Source organism: Rana temporaria, chromosome 9 (assembly GCF_905171775.1).
Source record: "Rana temporaria chromosome 9, aRanTem1.1, whole genome shotgun sequence".
NCBI lineage: Eukaryota > Metazoa > Chordata > Amphibia > Anura > Ranidae > Rana > Rana temporaria.
The window spans coordinates 118,467,364-118,480,902 of record NC_053497.1 but is presented as its reverse complement, the minus strand read 5'-3'; the positions used below and the strand labels follow the sequence as shown (position 1 = coordinate 118,480,902).

The window sequence follows — 13,539 nt, the reverse complement described above, 5'->3', positions numbered from 1 at the left end:
ATTACAGTGGGGGAGGGAGATGTGGATATTACAGTGGGGGAGGGAGGGAGGGAGATGTGGATATTACAGTGGGGGAGGGAGGGAGATGTGGATATTACAGTGGGGGGAGGGAGATGTGGATATTACAGTGGGGGGAGGGAGATGTGGATATTACAGTGGGGGAGGGAGGGAGGGAGATGTGGATATTACAGTGGGGGAGGGAGGGAGGGAGATGTGGATATTACAGTGGGGGAGGGGGGGAGGGAGATGTGGATATTACAGTGGGGGAGGGAGGGAGATGTGGATATTACAGTGGGGGGAGGGAGATGTGGATATTACAGTGGGGGAGGGAGGGAGGGAGATGTGGATATTACAGTGGGGGAGGGAGGGAGATGTGGATATTACAGTGGGGGAGGGAGGGAGGGAGATGTGGATATTACAGTGGGGGAGGGAGGGAGATGTGGATATTACAGTGGGGGAGGGAGGGAGATGTGGATATTACAGTGGGGGAGATTTTTTTTTTTTTGCTGATCCGAAAAATGATCCGATCTGTGACTCTAATCCGAGGAACGATCCGAACTGAGAGTTTTTTGATCCGTTGCACCCCTACTGCCATCCCACAAGAGTTCCTGTGAAGCAGCTTCAGAAGCCGCAGGCTTGTTTTTCATGTTTTTCTCATATTAATTTCTTGCAAAAATAATGATTAAGACCCCTTTCAAACTGGGGTGTTTTTTTGACGCTTTAGCGTTAAAAAAAAAAGCATATGTAATGCGCCTGAAAGAAGCTGCATCTACAATGCCAATGTGAAAGCCTGAGTGCTTTCACAGCCTAGAGCGCCCCTTCCCATTGAGACAATTTTTTTTAAAGCCAAAGTGCCTTAAAGCGGAGTTCCACCCAAAATTGGAACTTCCGCTTATCCCACTCCTCACCCCCTTACATGCCACATTTGGCATGTCATTTTTGGGGGGGGGGGGGGGGGGGAGTGGGGGCTTCAGGAGGAGTGGGACTTCCTGTCCCACTTCCTCCTTCCGCTGAGAGGCTGGTTAGGCAATTAAGCTTAATCACCTACAGCAGCCCCTCCCTGTAGGCGATCGCCTAGGACACGTCACAGGTCATAGGCGATCTCCTGTCCAATCAGACGGCGCAGCGCCGGCCGCGCGCGCATGCGCAGTGCCGCTCGCGCATGCGCAGTGGGTGCCCGGCCGTGAAGCCAAAAGCTGTCACGGCCTGGTGCCCACAGTTGAAATGAAGACGCCGGCCGGGGGGGGGGGGGGGGGGGGGGAAGAGGCCCCGTCCGGCGCGCCGCTGGAACGCTGGAGCAGGTAAGTGTATGTTTATTAAAAGCCAGCAGCTACACTTTTTGTAGCTGCTGACTTAATAAACATAAAAATTGGCTGGAACACCCCTTTAACGCCCCAGTGTGGAAGGGGTCTTAGCGGAGCTCTATCAGCGTTTTTCGGGCGCTGTCAGTGTGAAAGGGCTCTGAAAGCACTCGGGCTTTCACATTGGGATTGCAGATGAGGGTTCTTTCAGTCGCATTACATGCGCTTTTTTTTTTTTTTTTAACTCCTAAGCGTCTGAAAAACGCCCCAGTGTGAAAGGGGCCTAAAAAATAAATTATATGATTTTTAAAATAAGGAGTTACTTTTCAATCACCCTATATATGTATATATACATACATACATACATACATACATACATACATACATACATACATACACACACACACACACACAGGGTTTTAAGCTCTTCTGAGCAGGGCCCTCTTGTATTGTCTCCCTTTTATATTGTATAGCAACATACATATCACACGCACACCTCTTATCAGCTGCATAAGGGGCTTGGAGAGGTGGGGGTGGGGACGTGTAAGCAGGAATCAGAGGAAGAGCAATACCCTGATCCTCCCAGTGAAGAGCTGTGCTGGGGATCTCCAGGTATATCACACAAAGGAAGCAATACACGGAGAACAGGAGAATTTAGAACACAAGTACATGGTACAGCAGACATATCAGGAATATGAAATGTTGGGGTAAGATGTTGGGAAACATTACATTTGTCCTGTGAAAGGCAACAAATACAAAGCGACATTTCACACATACCACAAACATTACTATGAGAATTATTATTTTCTTCATTCACACAGCAATTCTTTTTAGAATTACACCCGTTTAGGTAAAGCTAGGCCTGATTTAGATCTCATGTATTACGATGTGGAAGAACCCTGTAGAAGCTGCATCTCCTCTCAGTAGGTGGATGATGGAGGACAGGGAAATGACAGGAAGACTCTGGCTGCTATGTGTCCATACATACAGATCTTGTGTGACTCCAGTTTCAGGACAGAACAATAGAGACGTGCTGGAAAACAAGCAGCACATACAGTAAATCATATCAATAATCCACACATCCCAACACTGGAACCCTAAAGAGAACACACATTTGTGTGTGGATTGAACCATGCATTTATGGAGAAGAGAGTCAGACACTAGTGTTTCCAAAGGCAGACAATTCCCCAATACGAGTCACCTCATACATGGAAGATAGAGTCACTCATAGGCCTGGGAGGGGGGGGGGGGATGGGCAGAACACTACAAGGGGTGCTTATAATGGGATAAAACAATCCCAGGGGTGACTAAACCCTGTACATACCACCCCACCATACAACATACTGTTCCAATGTAACCGTCCTCCTACATCAGCTGCATTCTCCGTACATTACACTTCAGCAGATCACAAATCTCATAGGGCACCCCAGTAATTCCTATTAACCCCCAATTACATTTTTCATTCTCCAAAATTATTCCACCCCATAATATATATATATATATATATATATATATATATATATATATATATATATATATATATATATATATATATATATATATATATATATATATTAGGGCTGCAAATAATGATTATTTTCTTAATCGATTAGTTGGCCGATTATTGTTTCGATTAATCAACTAATCGGATAATCTTAAAAAAAGTGTGGTGTACAATTTAGTTAATATGTAAAAAATAAAATAAAAATGTATTCTTAAATATCCATATGCAGTGGTAAATATAAATAACCAACTACAGACTCTGGTTGCAATGTTGTCACTTACTAAGAGGCCATTTTGGCCGCTCACAATTTTTGTTTCGGGTTCTTGTCATAATTGTTCCCGTTATGTTATATGCTGGTGGGAGTCCTGCTGTGGGCGATAGCCATTGGGCTGACTCTCTACCACTACGTATTTATGACTGTACCCTGATTGTGACACCTCATGCTGTTCATGTATAACATGTTAAAATTCTAATAAACATATTTTCAACTCTAAATAACCAACTACGGTAATTGTAATGCCTTCTATTACCTCCACTTTCCCTGGGTTCAGATGCTGATCATCCCTACACAGAGTTTTTAAAGTGATATTCTTTTTTGTTTTAAACAAACTTGTTATACTTACCTGCTCTGTGTAATTGTTTTGCACAGAGCAGCCCAGATCCTCCACTTCTGGGGTCCCTCACCGATGCTTCTGGCTCCTCCTACCTTCAGAGTGTCTCAATAGCAAGCTGCAAAGTATAGTATAGAGCGGCCGCTATAGCAAGGTAAAAAAACTTCTGCCTTTAGAACCACTCACTTCCTGCCCAGGACTACATGTCCCATGAGGTATTGCTCCTCACACTTTCACAATCACAAATTCTCAGGTTGGTAGAGGCGGGTGGGTGTATACGAACATGGATCCGGGTGGCTGTCTTTTGGGAGCATTGTTCCCCCAATAGATTATTCAAGTATTCAAAAATCAAGAGTCATGACGGTAGTTGGGTAGGACAGGTTGTCAAGTAGCTAAATCAATCCCTCTGAGGTTTTGTCCTTCGTCTGAATATTTAAACATATTCCACAGTTGTCACGTCTTGGAATATGCCTCTTGTCTGTGTTGACTAGTGAGGATCAAGTCCTCCACTTTATGGAGCCACTGGGCAATGGACGGTGGGTTTGGGGACTTCCAGTTAAGTGGGATGCAAGCTTTGGCTGCATCTAGGAGATGACGGACCACTGATTTTTTGTACACTCTGGCAGATGCGTCAGTCACGTGCAGAAGAAAATAAGCCGGTTCCACCCCTTCCATTTATAGCCTCTCCATGCCAGTCCTAGTACCTCCCCATTCTACCTCTTATTTTCCTATACGTCAGCCGACGTAACCTTCCTCCACACAACATGGCACCCCACACTGAACCCCTCATATAAACACCAACACATCCCTCCTCCATATAACACCTTCAATGTATCCCTCACCTACCCCCCACAACATTGTCCCAATCCCCATTACTTCTACCACTGACAGCTCTTCACTCCTTCAACCTAAGTTTAACACGACACCTCAACCTTTCCTTATAAGGCCCCTTTCAGACGGATGGACTCTAGCAGCAGATCCACCTCACGCCCTCAGTTATAACCTATGGCACCCCATACTACACCCTCAGTTATACCCCATGGCACCTCATCCTCCCCCATACTACACCCTCAGTTATACCCCATTCTCCACCCTCTGTTATACCCTATTGCACCTTATCCTCCCCCATATTACGCCCTCAGTTATACCCCATGGCACCTCACTCTCCCCGATATTACACTCTGTTATACCTTATAGAAACTCCATCATCCACAAAACATTCAGTTATACGCCATGACACCTCTACCCCTTATGATATTCTCATAATTGACCGAGGTCCCGCCCCCGCCCCCCCCCCCAAGGCATCCTCAGTTAAACCTCATGACACTTCGACCTCCTAATACTAATACAGCATCCGAAGGTTGGCCATAGACAGATACAAATTTGGCCTCCAGACCTAAACCCTATTATACCAGTACAACCAGCCTGACTGTTTTCTGCCGCTTAATCACTGTTGGTGGCCATCATATTCTGATGGCTGGGAAACCTTCTGCCCTCAGAATACAACACAACAGTAGGAGGGATTCCCCTATCAACACCGACTAAGTAGATGGGGGAATGAAGCAATTTTCTTTCCTTCAACCTGTGGTTGAAGGAAAGAAAGTTGGTTAATGTATGGGCCCGCTTTAGTTATAACCTCTCCCCTCCCCCCTGCGACCCTTTAATTATACTCCGATAAACAGACATGACAGGGAAGAGGGGAGAATTGTCATGGCCTGTCATGTCTATTGACATAATTGAAGGGTCATAGGGGGAGGGGAGTCACATCTACAGTGTATGGGGTATAATTTTTTTTTTTTTTTAAATAACAAACATATCATACTTACCTTTACTGTGCAGTTCATTTTGCACAGAATGGCCCCGATCCTCCAGTTCTGGGGTCCCACGACAGCTGTCTCGGCTCCTTCCCGCCTCAGATAACCCCCTCTGGGAAGCTCTCTCCCAAAGCTGGTTAACTTGTGCACATGCTCCCGAGTCCTGCATTCGGTGGCCATAGCCTCTAATTGCAGGACTCAGTCCCACCCCCCAGGTCATTGGATACAGCAGCGCAAGTCAATGTCTGCGCTGCTACCAATCTATCCATCCAATGAATAGGCCGAGAAGCCCGGGCAACGATTGAGCGTGTTCGCAACTAGGGACTTTCCAGGGCTCAGGTAAGTAAAACGGGGGGCGGTAATCGTCTGATGTTTTTTCACCTTCATGCATAGGATGCATAAAGATGAAAAAACTTGAACCTTTACAACCCCTTTAAGGAGATCATATGGAAGAGGGGAGAAGTGTCATGGCCTATGGTCTCCTTAATGATATCCCATACACCGTAGATGCGACACCTCTCCCCTCCCCCATGACACCACAGTAGATGCGACAGCTCTCCCCTCCCCCATGACACCACAGTAGATGCGACACCTCTCCCCTCCCCCATGACACCACAGTAGATGCGACACCTCTCCCCTCCCCCATGACACCACAGTAGATGCGACACCTCTCCCCTCCCCCATGACACCACAGTAGATGCGACAGCTCTCCCCTCCCCCATGACACCACAGTAGATGCGACAGCTCTCCCCTCCCCCATGACACCACAGTAGATGCGACAGCTCTCCCCTCCCCCTATTGCACCTCAGTTATACCCCATACACAGTGGATGTGACTCCCCTCTCCCCTTCCCATATGACCCCCTCAGTTTTACCCCATACACAGTAGATGTGACCCCCCTCTCCCCTTCCCATATGACCCCTTAGTTATACCACATACACAGTAGATGCGACGCGACACCTCCCCCATGACACCACAGTTATAGTATCTCACAAAAGTGAGTACACCCCTCCCATTTTTCTAAATATTTTTTATCTTTTCATGTGACAACACTGAAGAAATTACACTTTGCTACAATGTAAAGTGGTGAGTTGTACAGCTTGTATAACAGTTTACATTTGCTGTCCCCTCAAAATAACTCAACACAGCCATTATGTCTAAACCGCTGGTAACAAAAGAGTACACCCCCTAAGTGAAAATGTCCAAATTGGGTGCAAAGTGTCAATATTTTGTGTGGCCAGTGGCCACCATTATTTTTCAGCACTGCCTTAACCCTCTTGAGCTTCACAGGTTGCCCCTGGAGTCCTCTTCCACTCCTCCATGACAACATCACAGAGCTGGTGGATGTTAGAGACCCTGTGCTCCTCCACCTTCCGTTTGAGAATGCTCCACAGAGGCTCAATAGGGTTTAGGTCTGGAGACATGCTTGGCCAGTCCATCACCTTTACCCTCAGCTTCTTTAGCAAGGCAGTGGTCATCTTGGAGATGTGTTTGGGGTCTTTATCATGTTGGAATACTGCCCTGCAGCCCAGTCTCTGAAGGGAAGGGATCATGGTCTGCTTCAGCATGTCACAGTACACTAGGGCTGCAACTAACGATTATTTTCATAATCGATTAGTTGGCCGATTATTGTTTCGTAATCGGATAATGGCCTTAAAAATATATATACTGTATATTGCATTTTAAAAAAAAAATTGGGCAGATTACAAAACACAAATTGACGCAAAAACACATCACATGCTTTTCTACATTGAAGTATATTGAACGGAAAAAAAAAAAAAAAATGGCACCGTTTTGCGTTAAAAAGTCCTTTCCCCTTTCCAAATACGCAGCAACTGAAAAAAAATCATGGATGTGAACGTGTCCCATAGGAAAACATGTAAATGAACTGTAGTGTGTTTCTGCAAAAAGCACCAAAAACAGAGGTGTGACCCCGGCCTGAGAAGTTTAGTGACATAATGAGGTTAAAAAACAAAAATAAGTACAAAAAGAGCAAATAATCGCTACTGTAAGGGGTTCATTTTTTTTACTGTAATATTTACAGTAGCGATTTGCTCTTTTGTACTATAAAGAGTTAATTTTAGTTTTTTTTAACCCCATTATATTACTCGCCGATTAATTGATTATGAAAATTGTAATCGATTAATTTCATAATCGATTAGTTGTTTCGGCCCTACAGTACACGTTGGCATTCATGGTTCCCTCAATGAACTGTAGCTCCTCAGTGCCGGTGATCTGCCGATATGGTTCTGGTTATCGTGAAAGTTCCTGCGCAGGCGCAATCTGATCTGCCGATATGGTTCCGGCTAACGAGAAAGTTCCTTTAAGGACTGCGCAGGCGCAAACTTGCCGACGGAAATCTCCGAACCTCGGCCGGCATCCAGGGCGACGTGGATTTCAAGGAAAGTGGCCAGTCGGCCTCGCTTCGCTCGGACGGCTCGCTCGGCCTCCTGGCTCTTTTTTTTTTTTTTTTTTTTAACATCTTCCAATCCACGGGGATGTTAAAGAATGAGCCTGGATGCCGGGCGAGGTTCGGAGATTTCCGTCGGCAAGTTTGCGCCTGCGCAGTCCTTGAAGGAACTTTCACGTTAGGGGAACCTTAAGGACAAGTCACCGGCAGCACTCATGCAGCACCAGACCATGACACTCCCACCACCATGCTTGACTGTAGGCAAGACACACTTGTCTTTGTACTCCTCACCTGGTTGCCGCCACACACGCTTGACACCAGCTGAACCAAATAAGTTTATCTTGGTCTCATCAGACCACAGGACACGGTTCCAGCAATTCATATCCTTAGTCTGCTTGTCTTCTGCAAACTGTTTGTGGGCTTTCTTGTGCATCATCTTTAGAAGAGGCTTCCTTCTGGGACAACAGCCATGCAGACCAATTTGATGCAGTGTGCAGCGTATGGTCTGAGCACCGACAAGCTCTGACACCCCCCACCCACCCTCTGCAGAAATTCTGGCAGCACTCATATACGTCTATTTCCCAAACACAACCTCTGGATATGATGCTGAGCACATGCACTCAACTCCTTTGGTCGACCATGGCGAGGCCTGTTCTGAGTGGAACCTGTCCTGTTAAACCTCTACATTGTCTTGGCCACTGTACTGCAGCTCAGTTTCACGGTCTTGGCAATCTTCTTATAGCCTAGGCCATCTTTATGTAGAGCAACAAATTTTTTTTCAGATCCTCAGAGTTCTTTGCCATGAGGTGCCATGTTAAATGTCCAGTGACCAGTATGAGAAAGTGAGAGCGATAACACCAAATTCAGCACACCTGCTCCCCATTCACACCTGAGACTTTGTAACACTAACGAGTCACATGTAATAGGGGAGGGAAAAGGGCCCAATTTGGACATTTTCACTTAGGGGTGTACTCACTTTTGTTGCCAGCGGTTTAGACATTAATGGCTGTGTGTTAGTGTAAATTTCCTGTCCCCTCAAAATAACTTGTTATACAAGCTGTACACTCACTACTTTACATTGTAGCAAAGTGTCATTTCTAAAGTGTTGAAAAAATATTTACAAAAATGTGAGGGATGTACTCACTTTTGTGAGACACTGACCAGCCCATACACATTGGATGTGACACCTCTCCCCCTCCCCCTAGTTCTAGATTGTGACACCTCTCCCCTCCCCCACGACACCAGTTATTCCCCATACACAGTGGATGTGACACCTCTCCCCTCCCCCTATTTCTAGATTGCGACACCTCTCCCCTCCCCATGACACCAGTTTTACCCCAAACACAGTGGACGTGACACCTCCCCCAAAAATGTGAGGGGTGTACTCACTTTTGTGAGATACCAACTACCCCATGCACAGTGGATGCGACACCTCTCCCCCCCTAGTTCTAGATGCGACACCTCTCCCCCCCTAGTTCTAGATGCGACACCTCTCCCCCCCTAGTTCTAGATGCGACACCTCTCCCCCCCTAGTTCTAGATGCGACACCTCTCCCCCCCTAGTTCTAGATGTGACACCTCTCCCCCCTCCCCCTAGATGTGACACCTCTCCCCCCTCCCCCTAGATGTGACACCTCTCCCCCCTCCCCCTAGATGTGACACCTCTCCCCCCCTCCCCCTAGATGTGACACCTCTCCCCCTAGATGTGACACCTCTCCCCCCCTCCCCCTAGATGTGACATCTCTCCCCCCTCCCCCTAGTTCTAGATGTGACACCTCTCCACCCTCCCCCTAGATGTGACACCTCTCCCCCTAGTTCTAGATGTGACACCTCTCCCCCCTCCCCCTAGATGTGACACCTCTCCCCCTAGCTCTAGATGTGACACCTCTCCCCCTAGATGTGACACCTCTCCCCCTAGTTCTAGATGTGACACCTCTCCCCCCTCCCCCTAGTTCTAGATGTGACACCTCTCCCCTCTCCCCCTAGCTCTAGATGTGACACCTCTCCCCTCTCCCCCTAGCTCTAGATGTGACACCTCTACCCCTCCCCCTAGATGTGACACCTCTCCCCCCCCCCCCCTAGCTCTAGATGTGACACCTCTCCCCCCTCCCCCTAGCTCTAGATGTGACACCTCTCCCCCTCCATGTGACACCTCTCCCCCTCCCCCTAGATGTGACACCTCTCCCCCCTCCCCCTAGCTCTAGATGTGACACCTCTCCCCCTCCCCCTAGATGTGACACCTCTCCCCCCAGCTCTAGATGTGACACCTCTCCCCCTCCCCCTAGATGTGACACCTCTCCCCCCCTCCCCCTAGCTCTAGATGTGACACCTCTCCCCCCTCCCCCTAGATGTGACACCTCTCCCCCTAGTTCTAGATGTGACACCTCTCCCCCTAGATGTGACACCTCTCCCCCTAGTTCTAGATGTGACACCTCTCCCCCCTCCCCCTAGTTCTAGATGTGACACCTCTCCCCCTCTCCCCCTAGCTCTAGATGTGACACCTCTCCCCTCTCCCCCTAGCTCTAGATGTGACACCTCTCCCCTCTCCCCCTAGCTCTAGATGTGACACCTCTCCCCCTCCCCCTAGCTCTAGATGTGACACCTCTCCCCCCTCCCCCTAGCTCTAGATGTGACACCTCTCCCCCTCCATGTGACACCTCTCCCCCTCCCCCTAGATGTGACACCTCTCCCCCCTCCCCCTAGCTCTAGATGTGACACCTCTCCCCCTCCCCCTAGATGTGACACCTCTCCCCCCAGCTCTAGATGTGACACCTCTCCCCCTCCCCCTAGATGTGACACCTCTCCCCCCTCCCCCTAGCTCTAGATGTGACACCTCTCCCCCCTCCCCCTAGATGTGACACCTCTCCCCCTAGTTCTAGATGTGACACCTCTGCACCCTCACCCTAGTTCTAGATGTGACACCTCTCCCCCTAGTTCTAGATGTGACACCTCTGCACCCTCCCCCTAGATGTGACACCTCTCCCCCTAGCTCTAGATGTGACACCTCTCCCCCTAGATGTGACACCTCTCCCCCTAGTTCTAGATGTGACACCTCTCCCCCCTCCCCCTAGTTCTAGATGTGACACCTCTCCCCTCTCCCCCTAGCTCTAGATGTGACACCTCTCTCCTCTCCCCCTAGCTCTAGATGTGACACCTCTCCCCCTCCCCCTAGATGTGACACCTCTCCCCCCTCCCCCTAGCTCTAGATGTGACACCTCTCCCCCCTCCCCCTAGCTCTAGATGTGACACCTCTCCCCCTCCACGTGACACCTCTCCCCCTCCCCCTAGATGTGACACCTCTCCCCCCTCCCCCTAGCTCTAGATGTGACACCTCTCCCCCTCCCCCTAGATGTGACACCTCTCCCCCCTCCCCCTAGCTCTAGATGTGACACCTCTCCCCCCTCCCCCTAGATGTGACACCTCTCCCCCCTCCCCCTAGCTCTAGATGTGACACCTCTCCCCCCTCCCCCTAGATGTGACACCTCTCCCCCCTCCCCCTAGCTCTAGATGTGACACCTCTCCCCCCTCCCCCTAGATGTGACACCTCTCCCCCCTCCCCCTAGCTCTAGATGTGACACCTCTCCCCCCTCCCCCTAGATGTGACACCTCTCCCCCTAGTTCTAGATGTGACACCTCTGCACCCTCCCCCTAGTTCTAGATGTGACACCTCTCCCCCTAGTTCTAGATGTGACACCTCTCCCCCTAGTTCTAGATGTGACACCTCTCCCCCTAGTTCTAGATGTGACACCTCTCCCCCTAGTTCTAGATGTGACACCTCTCCCCCTAGTTCTAGATGTGACACCTCTCCCCCTAGTTCTAGATGTGACACCTCTCCCCCTAGTTCTAGATGTGACACCTCTCCCCCTAGTTCTAGATGTGACACCTCTGCACCCTCACCCTAGTTCTAGATGTGACACCTCTCCCCTGAGGCACGCCCCCCAGACACAGAAGACACGCCCCCTCGGGTGGCCTGTCACCCCCGGTGTCCTCGGTCTCACCTGCTCGGCAGTGTCGGGGTCTATGGTCTCTGTCTGGGCCGCCGTCTCGTACTCATCCTCGCTGTTATTCCCGGCCCCTTCCTCTTTATCAGGGGTGTTCCCGGCCCCGGGGTTTCCGAGTCCTCCTCCTGCGCTCCCCACAGAGCCGCCAACCGCTTGTCTCCGCCTCTTGCTGTGTCCGGGGCCCGAACAGCACCCCCCGGGGCCCATCCCCGTTCCATTACAACAACCGCAGCCGCCATCTGGGCCCGAACCGGCTCCTCCTCCTTGGCCTCCGGTACCGGGGGGCGGCGAAGCTTGAACCCAGCGCGGGGGCGGCGAGGAGCGGGGCCGTGCCCCGGAGCGGGAGTGAGAGTCCCCTCCACCGGCGCCGCTCCGGTCCCCGTCCTCCTTATCAGAGGGGGGAGGCGGTTTCTTCTTCGGGAGGATAGTCATCGGTCACCTTCACCGGACACCACCGAGCCTGCGTCACACCACCACCGGACCGGGGCAGCGCCGTCACTACGCAGGACGTCCCCCTCCTACCCAACGTGATGGGGTGTCCTCTTGCGCACGGATTGGTGGGAGGACCGGTGGGGCGGGGACAGATGGGGCGCGCGCCCTGTTAGCGTCATCGCGCCCGTGCTTGCGTTCCACGCCTCGCTGACAGCCGCGCCGTTACCGTGGCAACCTGGGGATTCCAAGAGGCAGAGCCAAGCACTGTACACAGTGTGTGTACAGTACACAAGTAATAATGAAAACGTAAAAACAATCACATAATAAAATCTGCATTCTTCTAGAAAATTACTTGGAGAACATTATATCATTTCTGAATGCAAAGCAGAGGTCCTGTAAAATAAAATAGCAATTGTTGCAATTTTCTATGTCACAGCCGTATTTCCATAGTATATTTTTCCAGTAAAAATAAACAATGAATTTTAGTGCACATACACAATATATATAAATACATACAGAGCAGCGTTATATGAAATAATGTACTACAATGCACCTCCCTCTCAAGTCAAAGAACCTCAATTGCAAAAGTACTGAACTAAATTGATAAAAAGGTAAAAGCAATAGAACTCAATGTAAGCCCTGGTTCACACTGGGTACGATTTGGAACGATTTGAGATGCGATTTACATTAAATTGCGGCCCAAATCGCGGCAAAATCACGGCCGCGAAATCGCGGTAAAATCGCGCATTTTACCGCGATTTTGAATTCGCAGCAGTGTGAACCTAGGCTCAGGGAAAGATTGTTGATGTCTCTTCTCTTCCAGTGGCAACACAACAAGCTTAGGCTAAATGAACCTTAGGCCGGGTTCACCCACATGCAAATTGGATGAGGTTTTCCCCGCTTCCAATTTGCATGACAGGTAAGAGTGTGACCGACTCTCAATGGAGTCGGTTCACACAGGTCCGGGGCAGCTGCGGTCCGCATTAAAAAAGAGTCCTGTGCGTCTTTTGGTCCGATTCAGGCAAAAATTCAGACTTGATTCGCACCTGAACAGGTGAACTTCGGACCCCAGGCACGAACCCACGGCCGCACATATGTGAACCTGGCCTAACTGTTTTAAACATTATTGGTCCTTGTTCATACTGTTGCACCAAAGCCAGCCCACCCCTATGTCAAATGAGGTCTACACCACTGGCTAATGGTATAGTTCACTGATACCCCTTTTGGGAGTGACAGATGGTGATTTAACTGATACCTACTGTATGTGCCACTTTCTAAGGGACTATTCTGGGTAATGATTGGTAGGCATCCCACCCGCATCATCGTGCCTTGGGGGTCCCCTTAGTTCAGTCCTAAGTCCCCCTTGCTCACAGCTGTAATGCATTGCCAGTTCCAAGCAATATAGATGACAAATTAAGGAAAAAAACGGTGTGCGGTCCCTCCCAGTCCTTCGGGTCTGGTACTGAT

At 49.5% G+C, this 13,539-nt stretch overlaps 1 protein-coding gene across 4 annotated transcripts in view; it reads right to left on the bottom strand.

Annotated features, from left to right (window-relative positions):
* The window catches only part of OTUD5 (OTU deubiquitinase 5), an 83,525-nt gene extending 71,348 nt beyond the window's left edge, over positions 1–12,177 (bottom strand). For 2 of the 4 annotated variants that reach the window (XM_040324271.1, XM_040324273.1), the window contains exon 1: positions 11,638–12,177. In XM_040324271.1, coding sequence (XP_040180205.1) covers positions 11,638–12,072 — 435 coding nt within the window. In that variant the 5' untranslated portion in view covers positions 12,073–12,177. The remainder of the gene's footprint in view (positions 1–11,637) is intronic. The other 2 variants (XM_040324275.1, XM_040324274.1) reach the window with 2 other exon arrangements.
* Positions 12,178–13,539: the final 1,362 nt, after the last annotated feature.